Source organism: Poeciliopsis prolifica, unplaced genomic scaffold (genome assembly GCF_027474105.1).
Source record: "Poeciliopsis prolifica strain line A6 unplaced genomic scaffold, Auburn_PproV2 SCAFFOLD061, whole genome shotgun sequence".
NCBI lineage: Eukaryota > Metazoa > Chordata > Actinopteri > Cyprinodontiformes > Poeciliidae > Poeciliopsis > Poeciliopsis prolifica.
In genome coordinates this window covers 1,379,086-1,392,432 of record NW_026562436.1, presented here as the reverse complement: position 1 = coordinate 1,392,432, position 13,347 = coordinate 1,379,086, and the positions used below count along the sequence as shown (strand labels likewise).

General features: G+C 41.3%; 1 protein-coding gene across 3 annotated transcripts in view; it reads right to left on the bottom strand.

Annotated features, from left to right (window-relative positions):
• Window positions 1-1,370: 1,370 nt before the first annotated feature.
• The window catches only part of LOC129379735 (myocyte-specific enhancer factor 2C-like), a 30,811-nt gene continuing 18,834 nt past the window's right edge, over window positions 1,371-13,347 (bottom strand). For all 3 annotated transcript variants that reach the window (XM_055060560.1, XM_055060561.1, XM_055060562.1), the window contains 7 exons: window positions 8,655-8,798; window positions 8,382-8,565; window positions 7,861-7,905; window positions 7,568-7,731; window positions 6,241-6,352; window positions 6,045-6,168; window positions 1,371-5,938 (listed from right to left, as the gene is read on the bottom strand). In XM_055060560.1, the coding sequence (XP_054916535.1) occupies window positions 5,584-5,938; window positions 6,045-6,168; window positions 6,241-6,352; window positions 7,568-7,731; window positions 7,861-7,905; window positions 8,382-8,565; window positions 8,655-8,798 (1,128 nt within the window). In that variant the 3' untranslated portion in view covers window positions 1,371-5,583. The remainder of the gene's footprint in view (window positions 5,939-6,044; window positions 6,169-6,240; window positions 6,353-7,567; window positions 7,732-7,860; window positions 7,906-8,381; window positions 8,566-8,654; window positions 8,799-13,347) is intronic.

Genomic DNA, 13,347 nt, shown 5'->3' with positions numbered 1-13,347 from the left:
GTCCTTGACGGCTTCTAAACAAAGCCCGGGTCGGCGTGCCAAGGAGCTCGGCTCGTTCCCTTCGCCCAACAGTCGGTCCGGTTTACGGCACGCAGACATGACATATATTCTTCTGACTGCATCCTCCTTCATGTGCAGAAATGACAGAATGATAATATTTTGGTGTGCTTCTCTTCAGCAGGCGCTCTGTTGTTATTGCACACACTTCTGCAGACATGCAGGCAGTAAACTGAGACAGCAGGTCGACTGAGAGGCCAATGAGAACCAGAGATCACTCCTCTGTAAATACAGTCAGTCCAACTGAGAAGGCCTCCTGCATGTAATAGTCTGAAAGGCTCCTTTCAGATGAGACAACGACGGAGCAAACGGTGGTGTGAAGATTTGCTGGTTTTATAAATTGAACTTTACCTAATATCTTTTCCATCTAACCACAGAGCAGTTGCTGGGTTTCTGCAGACGTCACCAACTTAAATTTAAGGTTTTTAAAAACCTTTTTAATGCCATTATGACTGAACTTCTCTTTCACACAGAATGCATATAGTATCTTGTAGGTTGGCAACAGAAGTGAGCCAGTTTTGAAGAAGAACGTCATCCAATACTCAGGACACACACAACAAAGCTAGGTAATTAGTTAACAGGGGTATAATGAGCAGCTAGTTAGCGGTAGCCTCAACTGCTTTAAGTCACTGAACGTCATGATGTTTCCACGTCAATCAAATGTTTTGCTTGACAGAAAAGTGAGGAAAAATAAACGACACAGAATATGCAAGATGAAATAGTCCAGCCACTACAAAATTTAAGACTGGTGATTAACATATTTAAGGTCAACTTATTGGTCCTCCATAAATGTGATTTTTTAAAAAAATAATTAATTTTAAACATATTGAGCCCTTAATTTCAATTTTATGAATGTAAGGCTTTTTAAGAAGCCGAAACCTTGAGTTATAATAAACATGACTTACTATGTAATGTGGAATAATTAATTGAAGGAGCATCACATGCAGATGAACACTGGCCTCAGCTGGCCCATGATGCCATCTAGTGTTCAGTTGTTTTAATGCTCTCTGAATGTATCAGTCTTTAAATATATTAGAGGAATCGTTTTTCTGTGAAATGTTTCATCCCTTGGTTTTCACATATGAAGTTGAGAAGTCTCAGTTTGAAGTGGGAGTATTTTAGTTGCTAAAAGATCTGAAAAACAGCCGAACTGGTGACGTAATTTTTCCTGTTTTATCCTTTTGCTCCACCCCACAATAGTATCAGTATTCTATTGATACTGATACCATCGCGATATTTACTGTTAATGATTTATCGTCCAGTCCGAAGTGTAATTGTAACTGCAGGGAGAGAAGAACAAACCACACCAGACATGTGGAACAAAAACATCAGCATTTTTATTTTCTGCAAAATACAAACACTACCACAGTTCTGAGTGAGGGAGTTCTGCGACAGCCCGTGTGCACTTGGTTGGTCGGTGAGTCAGGTGGCGACAAAAGGCCAGCTCATGCCGCTAACAATCTCTCAGTACATCCGGAAGCATGTGATGAGGGGAGAATGCAGGCCAAACTTGAAATTGTTCAGAAAATACTTTTTTTTTTTAAATCAGAGCTTTGTAGGTACCTGACAGAGGTCCAGACAGAAACTGGTTGCAGAATAAAAATAATAATAACAATGATAATAATAATAATAATACAAAGATTTGATTTGAAGCTTTTCACGCTGCTTAGCTTACATTCTCTCTTCGATTTTAAAGCCAGCTTTCTGTTTTCATCTGCAGTCAGCTGGAGTGAGCTCCCCACTTTTTCTTTGCTTTTTCGTCAAACATCTTTTAGTTTTTAGACGACCATCCTGACTTATGGAGATGGAGGAGAGAAGTACCTCAGCCATATGGAGCGATTTGCGTTGCTCCACTGTTTTCTAAGAGAATTCAGGCGCAGAGCAGAAAAAAGTGAAGAGTAGCTGAGGGGTCGAGCTCCAAATATACAGTTTTAAGCCAAAATATTCAAATTTGAACCCTCAGCCACTTCTGTCTTTTCAATCAATTCACAGAAAGAAAAACAACAAGAACAAAAAAAAAAGACGGAAATAAAAACAAAAGGAAAACTCTAACAGGGATGATAGTTACAATCGTATGTCCAGTTTGAACAACCTGGATGTGTGGCTGGTGTCAGACCGGCTGAAACACGGCATCAGGGGAAATTATTGGTGTTTTATTTGGACTTGGAGGTAGAGAATTAAATGAGTTTTAATTTCAAAATCTCTAGTGTCAGTGCAAAGCACCATAACTGAATCCTTCTGGGGGAGAGCCAAGAAATAAACCAGCTGATAAATTGGCTCAGATTTCCTTAACTTTGGGAGAACGGATGATATTTACATATGAAGTCGATCTTATCTACCTCAGAGGTCCAGAAACCAACCAGTGTTTGGCTGACCCGCCCACCATGTCTGCATATTTGCAGTTGACAATAGTCACCCAATTGTTGCCAACTCAGCGACATTCTTGCTACATTTAGCAACTTTTCAGATAAAAAAGATAGATCCTGGCCACAAAGGGAGTCGACAGGTCAGACTTCTTAAAAGATAAAATGGTGCACTCCTGGTCTGCCACATCTAGAAGCAGCTAAAAAACGTTTCTCTGAGTGAGGATGGAAATGTTCAGTTGGGTTTTTTTCATTGGATTTTCTTTTCCATGTTTGGTTTGATCAGCCATCAAAAAGTCAACTAAACTTCATCATCTGTATCTATATCTGACCGTACTGTGCATCAACAATCGAATGAGGCTGCCTGTAACTGAATTTAAATCTTCTTATGATTTGATTGTTCATGTAAGCATTGCTTGGGTTTTATATTTCTATAAATATGAACATGAATTGGACCTGTTTGTGCCATAAAGTGCCTTGAGATGACATTAGTCGTGCTCTGTTTTCATAGAAAAAACAGCACTGAAATGTAACCGTGTGGTTACATTTACAGTTACAGTAGCTGTTACTGTAACAGTACAGTAGTAATGGGATGTTGCTGGAATAAATGACCTGAGTGAATGAAAAAGCCCAGTAAGGTGAGCAGCCGGGTCTGACACCAGCCGTCAAAACCTTGTGCTTCCTGTTGCGTGTGTATATGGAGACGTTCAATAAAACACCCCGTTGCTATAGTAACAAAGGAGCCTTTAGTCTCTTAACACACCAGCAGGTTTGTGCAGTAAAGCATCTCTGTTCTGTACATTATGGCTTTATAGCTCCTGGCTCTGACTCGTCACTCTGACGTCTGACTTCATGTGGACAGAAAACTGAAAACGAACCATGACAGAGGAAATTACACAGCATGGAGCCTGATCCAACACACAGGAAACGGACGATTCAGAACCAGGCTCAAATGACTGGATCATTTAGTGTCTGCAGACCAATTTGTGCATCAGAAGCAGGAAGAACAGGATGGTCATCTGAGTCATGTTGTGCTAAGTAGAAGGGGTGGGTGATGTGAACTTAAAGTTGAATCACAATATTCTGTGATAAAGAAAACTCTTAAGCAATATTGATTCCTTATTTTTTAGGTAACTCTATGTAACCACATTTCATCATATTTTTCAAAATTATTGATACTCTCAATGAACAAACAGCGGAGAAAATTGTAAAACTAACGATCCCAACAACATGAACAGTTTTGGGAGGTTGTAAATATTATTAACTGAATAATAAATTAAATTAATTATTAATGAATACTTATTAAATATCAAGATGACGATGCATGAAAATTTATGATCAACGATACAATAAATGCTCACTCCTGCTTAACCATTGTAAAAAACAAAAAAGAGAGAAAAATATTTCATGTCTACTTTTGATAGAAACATTTTGCTTCTTGTTGGATTTTCTTTGACAACTAAAGCAGAACCGTCAGGAAACAAGCCTGACGGTTCTGCTTCTGTCAGAACTGTCAACTCTGCAAATAGAGAGGCTGCAACTTCTACTACGGCCTCTAGATGTCAGCATATTCAACTTAGCTTGGCTTTCTGTGTTGATCTGTTGTTTTTATTGCTGTTGAAGCTTCTACTGTCTCATTAGCTTTGGTTTCAGCGTCCACCCAGCGGTCAGTAGGGACTAGAGGAAACGTTGTGTGTAAATGTTCTGTAGTGGTTCGTTTTGTTAGCTTCCTGTCAGATCCAACCCAAACTGCTCCTGATGTTTTGACGATCTGGATATGTTTTTTTCGTTTGTTTTTTCTTGCCACCAGACTCAGAAAACTCATCAAAAACTGAGCATCTCAATACTAAATAAAATTAATAAAACATTTTTTCTCTAAGCAACCTGTTGCCTTGACTCCATTAGACCTCTCAGCAGCCATCTCTACACCTCAGCCTGTCCAACAACAGCACCAGCAGCATCTTCCTGTGGTCACTGTTAGTGGAGAATCCCCCGCTCAGCACCTACCCCACTCCTTCACTCTTTTCCTACTTTATTCATCGGCTTCTTTGCCCTTCAGCCTGTTCTCGTTTCCTTGTGCGATACGTTTAGAAGCATTTGTTTGTGTTGAACCTGCAACGCAGCTCGTGTCACAGCCGTGGAGCGAGAGCTTCAGCGCGGATCCACGTTCAAAACCGCCAGTAGCTTCACTGTTCAGAGTACCAGACTTCTTAACTTTGCCCTCTTCTTTAGCTTGCATACATGAGAAACTCACTTATAATCCCCACGCTACCTAAACACACACTGAAAACAAGCAGTAAATGTACACCGTCAAACCTCCCCACGGAAGATGGCCTCTGGCGAAAGTCTCGACGATCAGCGTACATCACAAAAATAAAATACAAAACACAAAAATCCTCAAGACTTACTTATGTGTCAAAAAATTCTGTGCGAAAGTTTGAGCTTTGGGTTCAATAATGGGAAGACTAGATTAGAGTGAGTTTATTATCTAAATAGGCAGAACTGAAAGAAAATTCAGGAGAAAGATAAACTACTGTTATGTTTAGAGCTGAAACAATTAATCAGATGAATTAGATTAATCATGATTAATCTAATTATTGAAATAATAGTCAACTAATCTACTAATTGATTAATTGTTAACTCTAAAAAAGGCCAATTGCTGAAAGAAAAAAAAAAAAACACTAAAGCAGGAACTAAACCAAAAACTGTATGAAGACATCTGCAACTTGGATTTAAGATAGAAAAATCTGATCTACCCAGAACTTACGTAGCATTTTTAGCTTCACATGGTTCAAATTTTGCAAAACAAAACAAATAAAAAAAATTAAAATCTTATGTAGTATTGGCAAGAATAAAGCTATTATGGAACACCAAAAGCTGCATAGATGTATTTTACCAGATTTTGAATAAATAAATGTTTAATATGACTGATGTTCAGAATGTTGTGACACACAGAGAAACTTGAGTTTTGTTCTTCAGGTGATGTGTGCTGATCTCACATCGCAAAACCAGTCGCCTCAACTACAGACCACCATTAAACATAAAGCACATGCATTCAGTACGAGGAGAATATGATAGTGATAATAATAATCATAATAATAATAATAATAACACTATATTGTAACTTTACTCCCCCCTGTTCCTGTGGAGCTGCTCCCTCCCACTATGTGGCCCAGCCTTCTGATAGCCTCATCCGTTTTACTGATGGGCTGTGACGCTCCTCCTGACTGGTCAGCGGCTGCAGCAGGAAGCTCTCGTTGCCGTGGTGATCCTCGCGATCCTCACTGCCTTCGTATGAGCTGCCGCAGCTGGAGGCGCTGTCGCCGGGGGAACTGCCGGATTCGTGGGGCCCCCGGCCGGCGCCGAGGGCGTATCCGGCCGCGTTGACGCCTCCTCTGAGTCCGGCCCCGCCCACGGCCCCGCCCACGCCCAGGATCCGGTCTCTGGGAGGAGAGGCCGGCTCGCACTTAATGTGGAGGTTGTTGTGGACGTCCAGGCTGGAGTTCTGGCACAAGTTTCTGTAAGTAGAGGAGAAGATGTGATGATCATTTTGGTTCTATGTGCGAAGCCACGGCTCGTCATCGGAATGGATTCATCGGAATGGATCGGGTCCGGTTTTCTCACCCCATTTGTCCGAGCGCCGAGTGCTGGAGGTTCTGCAGCTGCTGCTGCTGCCAGTTCGCCACCGATCCCAGACCTGAGCCCCCGAACCCAGTCAGGGAGGACAGGTCGCTGCCCAGGGAAAACTCTGAGGGAGGACAACACAATGTCAGGTTGACCTTTAACCTTTAACCTGTAACAGTGGCCTGTTAGTCCTCACCTGTGCTGTAGGACGAAATGGCAGAGGGATAACCACCAATCCCAGAGGCAGCGATGGACACTGCAGGGGTGGACAGAGTCTGAGCTGTCTGTGAGTGATTTATTCTCTGGTTCTGAAAAAAGACAGAAGTTTGACTATTAGAAATACTAAACAAAGACTGAATCAGATTAGGTGATCTTGGTCATTGGTGAAGTTATGATACTGTTATCACTAAGACATATCAGGTTTACTGCAGGTTGGAATATGAAATTGTGTGTCTTTTTGAAAATTAATACTTCACTTTTTACACGCAAGTTTTTGTTGCATTTACAAAATGACTGTAAGTCCCTGAGTCAAGAGCTATAATATTTTATTTTGAACAGTGATGCCCAAATCTTTTGCCTCGTGAGCCAAAACTGCCATGTTGAAAGTACTTAAAAGAAACTTAATTAATAGCACAAAAATCCTATTACGATTTAAATTTGTTTTTACCTGAACATGCAATATTGCAACAAAATTGCAAATCATGCAATATTGTTTGATTTTTGTTTATCTTTACAGAATCTGAAAACCTGTCAGCCTGCCAGTCTGTTTCTGAGCCCAGAATAATAAAGCTCTGCCCAAGTCTGCTCCAGAGTGAAACCAGGTTCACCAAACTGAAATCATTTTGGTTACACCTGATATTTTTCATTCTGTAGAGATTTTAAATGCCAGTAAAAAAACAAAAATATTCAAATTTAAAGTGTCCATGAGCAGAATGGCCACATAAAGGTCAATGCCCCTGAGCCGCAGTTTGGACATAGCTGAGTTGCAACTAATTAAAAATCTACATAATATAAAATGCTTATTCAGATTAAACACTAAGTGACTGTGTTTGCAGTTCATGTTGGTGTGAGATCCTAAGAACCATTAAAGCTTTTTGATTAAATCAAATAAGTATTAAAGTGTTTCTCTATTTTCTGCAGCAATTACTGCTGGATGTTAAGATGTGCCATTTTAATGCCGGGTCATTTTTGGGCTGAACTGAAGTAGAATGAATTATTGATCATTTGAATGATATACATTTTTTAAAATTACACCTTTAATGATATTGATTCAGGGTAATAAATGATGTATTAGTTTTCTTAGCAGTAAGGATGAATAGATTTGGTGGTAGAAAGACAGTTTAATGATATTTGATGCTGCACATATGTATTAGTCTTTGGTTCATTGGTTTTATCAAATTGCTGCGTTGTTGAGGGGTCTTAGGCAAAAACTCAACTGATTATTAACATCTTTCCTCTAAGAAACTAAATATTTTCTGGACAGAAGAAGAAAACCAGATGAGACAGTGAAGTGTGATAAAAACCGTTGGCATGATGGAGCACTTGTTGGAGGGCGGCATCAGAGTGCGGAGGTCAGGCTTGTGGGTCAAGCCCATGTGAGGAGGACTTTTGTCCTGCATGTTCTTAGAGACGCCGGCTGGGGACATGAGGCCGGGGGAACTGCAGTGGGAGCTGAAGCTGCCATTTCCTGTCAGAGATCATAAAGTTTCAATATTACAGTTAAGCACAAAATGCAGGAGAGCAGATTGGTCTCAGAAGGAGGATGGTTTGGACCACTTGCAATTTGTGGATTTGAGAAAAGTGAAGGCAGCCTTACCCACGCTGGAGACCACGGTGTTGGGAAGGTCAGACGCCATCAACCCTGCAGGGAGATGGAGACATGCAGTCACAAAACCTAACCTTTTAGATTCTTTGTGTGATTATTTTCCTGACCACCAATATTCTTGCCTCAGTGCATAATGATGACACATATGTGTCTTATCACAGTCACATGTTGTCAAATCCAATAATATACATCAATGAAATTTGGTCCCAGGGTTCTGGCTACAGTGCCACTGGCCACTGCCGCCGGGCCCCCGGCCCCTGGCCCCTGGTTTGCTCCAGCCCAAAACCGCCGACGGTAGAAAGTTGCAAGGAATCTTTGGTCTCAGCGCCTCTTGGATTAGGAATCTCACCATCTCGTAACTCGCTAATCTGAGTTTATGTCGAATGAAGATTCCAAGAATTTAATCTACTGTAGTTAAGATATTAACTTCTCATAAACCCAGCTTTGAAAATACTCATCAATCACCTTCATGGAAAACTTCTAGCCTAAAGCTAAAGTGAGTATAAACACACCTGCATTCCCAGCGCTACAGGGTCGTTGGGGGGACATAGTGTTTCTCTGCAAGGACGAGTGTGAGATGGGCAGCAAGTTGTGATTACCCACAGCGCCCCCTATGGCCTGGTGAGAGTACAGCAGCCCACTAGGATTGCTGCCTGGGATGGTCACCCCCATGTCGTAGCCAGAGGGAGGCAGACCCTGTTGGATCAAAGCCAAAAAGTGTTTTAGATCCTCCATGAAATGACACCACACACTCGCTATGCAAAAGAAAGAAGATGTAGACGTACACAGATTCTTTGCCTGTTTATCATCAGATCGATGTCTTCGTTGAGTTTGCAGTACTTGTCGTCTAACTCTGGGCTCTGGCCAGCAGAGTCATCAGCTTCGATGTCGGGGCTTTCACAGCCGTTTAAACCCTTCTTCCGTAGAGTCTGTTGAGAAACAGAAGACAAGAGTGGATAAGTCGACTGGTCTAAACCTTCAAAACCATGATTAAATCAAAATAACCATGGTGATTATAAAAATGCTGTAAATGTTTATATTGTTGTTATAAAAAATGCTATCAAAAAAGACTTTTACAAAATGTGACTTTGTGATTAATCTTTCTCAAATTGGGCTTCTGTCTCTTTAAAACCTCCAGGTCTTTCTGTAACTCACAGTCATCACAACATGGCTCCTCTATTAACCCTTTAACAATGTTTTCACTAGTGTTACACGAAGAAGTAGCTGCTACAATGAGCTCAGCAGATGTGTAGTTCCACCAGGTGTTTGCTAATTGCTGCTGGCTAGTCTGGAGGAGCTGAGTGGGGAAGGACTGCTCTGTGAAACTACAGTTCAGAGAAGAAGAACAGGCATTTTTCACAGCTGAATGGTTGTCAGGGGAGATTAAAGGATTTCTCAAACATGCATGAAACAATCTGGTATGTTTTTGATGAGGAAACAATATTACAGCATATATAGCTGAAAAAAGTCGAGTTCACATAATACTGCCCCTTTAAAATTAATATAGCTGACCACATGAGGGCGCTGTCTGAGCAGATACTGTCACCAGTGAGGCTTGGCTTGCAACAAAAGTTGTCAGCGGTGAACTCCGACCTGATCAACTGTTTCCATGGTAGAAGGATTCACTCTTCACTTTTAAAGACATGTTCTGATGAGGACGGGTCCACTGAGCGGACCACATGTCAGTGTTGTCAAACATCTGTTCAGACTTGGATCAGGTGGTGATAAGTGTGTGTGCGTGTGTGTGTACAGTATGCAGTTTGGCTCGCGGTGGCCTGCTTCAGCACTTCACACCCCATCGCTCCAGCCTGTCAGCAGACGGACACTGCAGGCTCCCCCAGCTGCTGGACCAATCACAGCGTCTGACTCATCCATCCAAGTCCACCTGTTTCCCTTTACAGAGAGAGGGTGGAGTGTGGTGAGGCAGCTCCCACCAATACAAGTGTGGCTGGTGGAGGGATGGCCGTAGAAGGCTATTTTTTGCTCCAGAGTGTGTGGGAGCTTCTTGTTACTCCCACACACACATGCACACGCACACACACACACACCAAGTAAAATCAAACACAACGCAACACCCTTAGCTTGTTTTTCGAAGAAAACTGAACGTCAGAGTGAATCATTCAGATGGAGGGTGGAGCTAAAGCTCAGACTTCCCTTCCAGAAGGATTTTTTGGAACTATATACTGGAAGTATCTGCAAGAGGTCCATCACAAAGTTTTAAAAGTATTAACGGGATAACGAAGAATTCTTAGTTTTCACAAATAAAGTGAAGATTTTCCAAATGATAAATTGATATTAAAGAGCAGAAAAATCTTACGATCAGTTTGTTTTAAATTCTGAACTAAATACCCCCCAAAAACAACCTGATGAGGATGGGCCCCCACAAAAAACAAAAGTACCTCAAATATCAACTAACAGCCTTGAGTCCTGTGGTGTGAATATGTTAAATTGAATACTTTTAATTATCTAAGATCAACTAAATCATGCATGTCTAGATGAAATTCGATTTCTGACAAGATGAAAAACTTGAAAAATGAGCAACTTTATAAGGAAGATTATATGCCTGTTAGTAGCTCTATACTGAGTGTATGTTGATGGGTAAATGTGTGAGGAACAGCAGTAGATCAAAAAATCTCAGATGACATACAGCCACTATCACCTCCTACACCCATTCAAACCTCCATCTTCCTGCTTTTCCATTAATTCCACTTTCTGTTTTTAGTCTCACTCGCGTCCCAGCGCTCTGCGTTTTCGTGGGTGGTCTCCCACTCGTCCACCACCACTTCCACACCAGATAATCCTCTGGACGCATGTCTTTCTGTGTCTGCTGTGATGGAGACAGCGCTCTCAGGGCCGTGACGTTCGGCTTTTACAGCATCCCACTGCTACCAAAATTAGAGCAACTTTATTTGGATACCTAATAAATAGAATTGCTTTGTTTTATGGCATCATATTTTCCTAATAAGTCGCAAAAAACAACATTTTTATTGAAAGAATTCTAAACTTAGCTGCCACCTACCAGCAGGAAAAAAGAGAAAAGTCCACAGGTGTTGTAAGGAACAATCATCAGTCTATTTCCAGTTCAATGAGCGATTCACTCGGTTTGAGTTCGCACACTTGTGCAAACAAACCAGAATAAAAAAGTAAAGTTGGATTGGTTTAAGATGCGACCTTTTCAGCATAAAATCAGAGTTTCTGAAAGGTTGAAACAGTTTCAACGTCCAGCTTTTAAACATCAGCTTTTCATGTCTAAATGTCCACAGAGATCCAGGCGTTGATGTTATTAGTTAAGTCATTTTATACTTTTATGACCAGTTGTTGCTGGATGGCATGCCAGTGTACGCCCACTCATCCTGCTGAGCTGCTATAAACTGTTCTGGTCACAAAAGGAAAAAGGAAGGATGGAAGCAGAGGAAGCTGTGGCAAAATAAAACTCAGCCTGAAGTTGCCTGTCTTTCTTTTCTTTTTCTTGCTATTGCTTACACATTAAATAAGACACACACACGCACAAACACAGACAAAAAAAACCAAAAAACAGTCATTCACAGCAAACCACAGTCACCCACACTTGCAGGCTGTCATGGCTATTCTTAGCCGTGTTCTGGGTTATTTTTAGACCGCTGCCGGTTTCCAGTCATTTAGCAGGGAGGGATCTCAGCCAACACAAAGGAACTGGAAGGTCCTGCGAGCGTCAGTTTCATCTGTTTCTAATCTGAAAACAGCATGGTGTTGAACACACACACACGCATACACACATACACAAACACTGATGAGGCAGAGCTCGCCCAAGCAGAAGAAGGTTAACACAGTTACAGCGAGGAATGCAGAACTCCTCTGGTTTAAAAATAGCAACAAGGTTCCCAGACTAAACGAATACAAAACAATACGCTGATAGTTATCTGGCCCACAGCCTGTTCATACACACCCACACACACACACACACACACACACACACACACACACACACACACACACACACACACACACACACACACACACACACACACACACACACACACCCACACACACACACACACACACACACATAGGCGCATGCCAAGAAGCCACATGAGGGCAGAAAAAGATGACCAAAACAAAGGAGCTTCTCTTTTACTGAATTCCTGTCTAGCTGGGTTTTGATCGGTGCAGAGGCCCAGAAACAACAACCTCTCAAAAAAAGGTTCCCCTTTTTCAACCTTTAAAATGATTTGAAAAATGAGTTTGAAATCAGCTTTGTTGCCCAAAAAGGGGTTTTGATTTTTCTTAAATGGTTCTGTAGCTCCAAAATAAGAGATTTTTCAACAGCAAACTTAAACTAAAGGAATGACCAGATCATTCACACCCGCAACTTTATAAGTACTTCATAGACTTTGATACACTTTGGTGTATTATACTTTATATTAGGGATGCTATTAATGTTTCTGTCATGGTCAATAACTGATAACTGATATGCATAGATATGACATTTATTTCACCACTTTTTCTACATCTTAAAACCTCTCTGATCACACCACTGCTTCTTTGCTTCACTGAAACGCTCCACAATCCACCATCACTGTCACATGACCAACTTACTCTCCTCCCCTCAAGAAACAAATATGGTAAAAATAAAAATGAAAAAATCTGGTACACACAGTGGATACCAAGCTGTAACCACAGACGCTAACATCTGCAGATTTCCTCAATCAGCACTAAGGAAAATAAAAATAAATGCAGCTTCTGGATTGGCTGCCTTGCAGCTAACAGTATGTCAAATAGCAAGAAGATATTTCAGCTTCTCAAACTGCATTTTCTTTCAATTATCTTAGATTCGCTCTATGGAAAAATTCTCTAAGCTGTGTATGCAAAAAAAAAAGAATAAAAAAAGAGAATAAAATATCACTTAAATCCACATCACATGATTAGTCTGTCACGTGAAATTGCATTAACAATAACTTAGTTTTTATATGTTAAATATCTTTTTGTAACTATAAGACAGAACTACACAATTATTATCACTTCATCATCTTGACTGACAAAACAGAGTCATTTCACACACGCACACACACGCACACACACACACACACACACACGCACACACACACACACACAGACGCACACGCGTCTCCATGTGTTTCTTGTTTGCTGGTAGCTTTTGATACTCAGCCAGCTCACGCCGCTTAAGTTTGTTGATCTCTGATTAGATGATGGGAGGGATAAAGGTCACAGAGAGGCATGCGTAACCTTGCAGGTTTAGGTAGAAGTGCCTGGCTCAACATGGTGCAGGGCTGGCTGAGCCAAGGTTGCTCCCGCTGTGCTGAACATGCATGTTGGAGCTCCACTGAGCTGGTGGGATATTACAGGACTGGTTCATCGTGCTGGGAGGTGGACGTGTGTCTCTGAGGTGTGATGAGACCTCACAAAGGCTGCTTTCAGGTCATACCAAAGAGACCTTCCACGTCCAGTTGTCCACTGCGTGCAGGACAGAAAACATGCAGC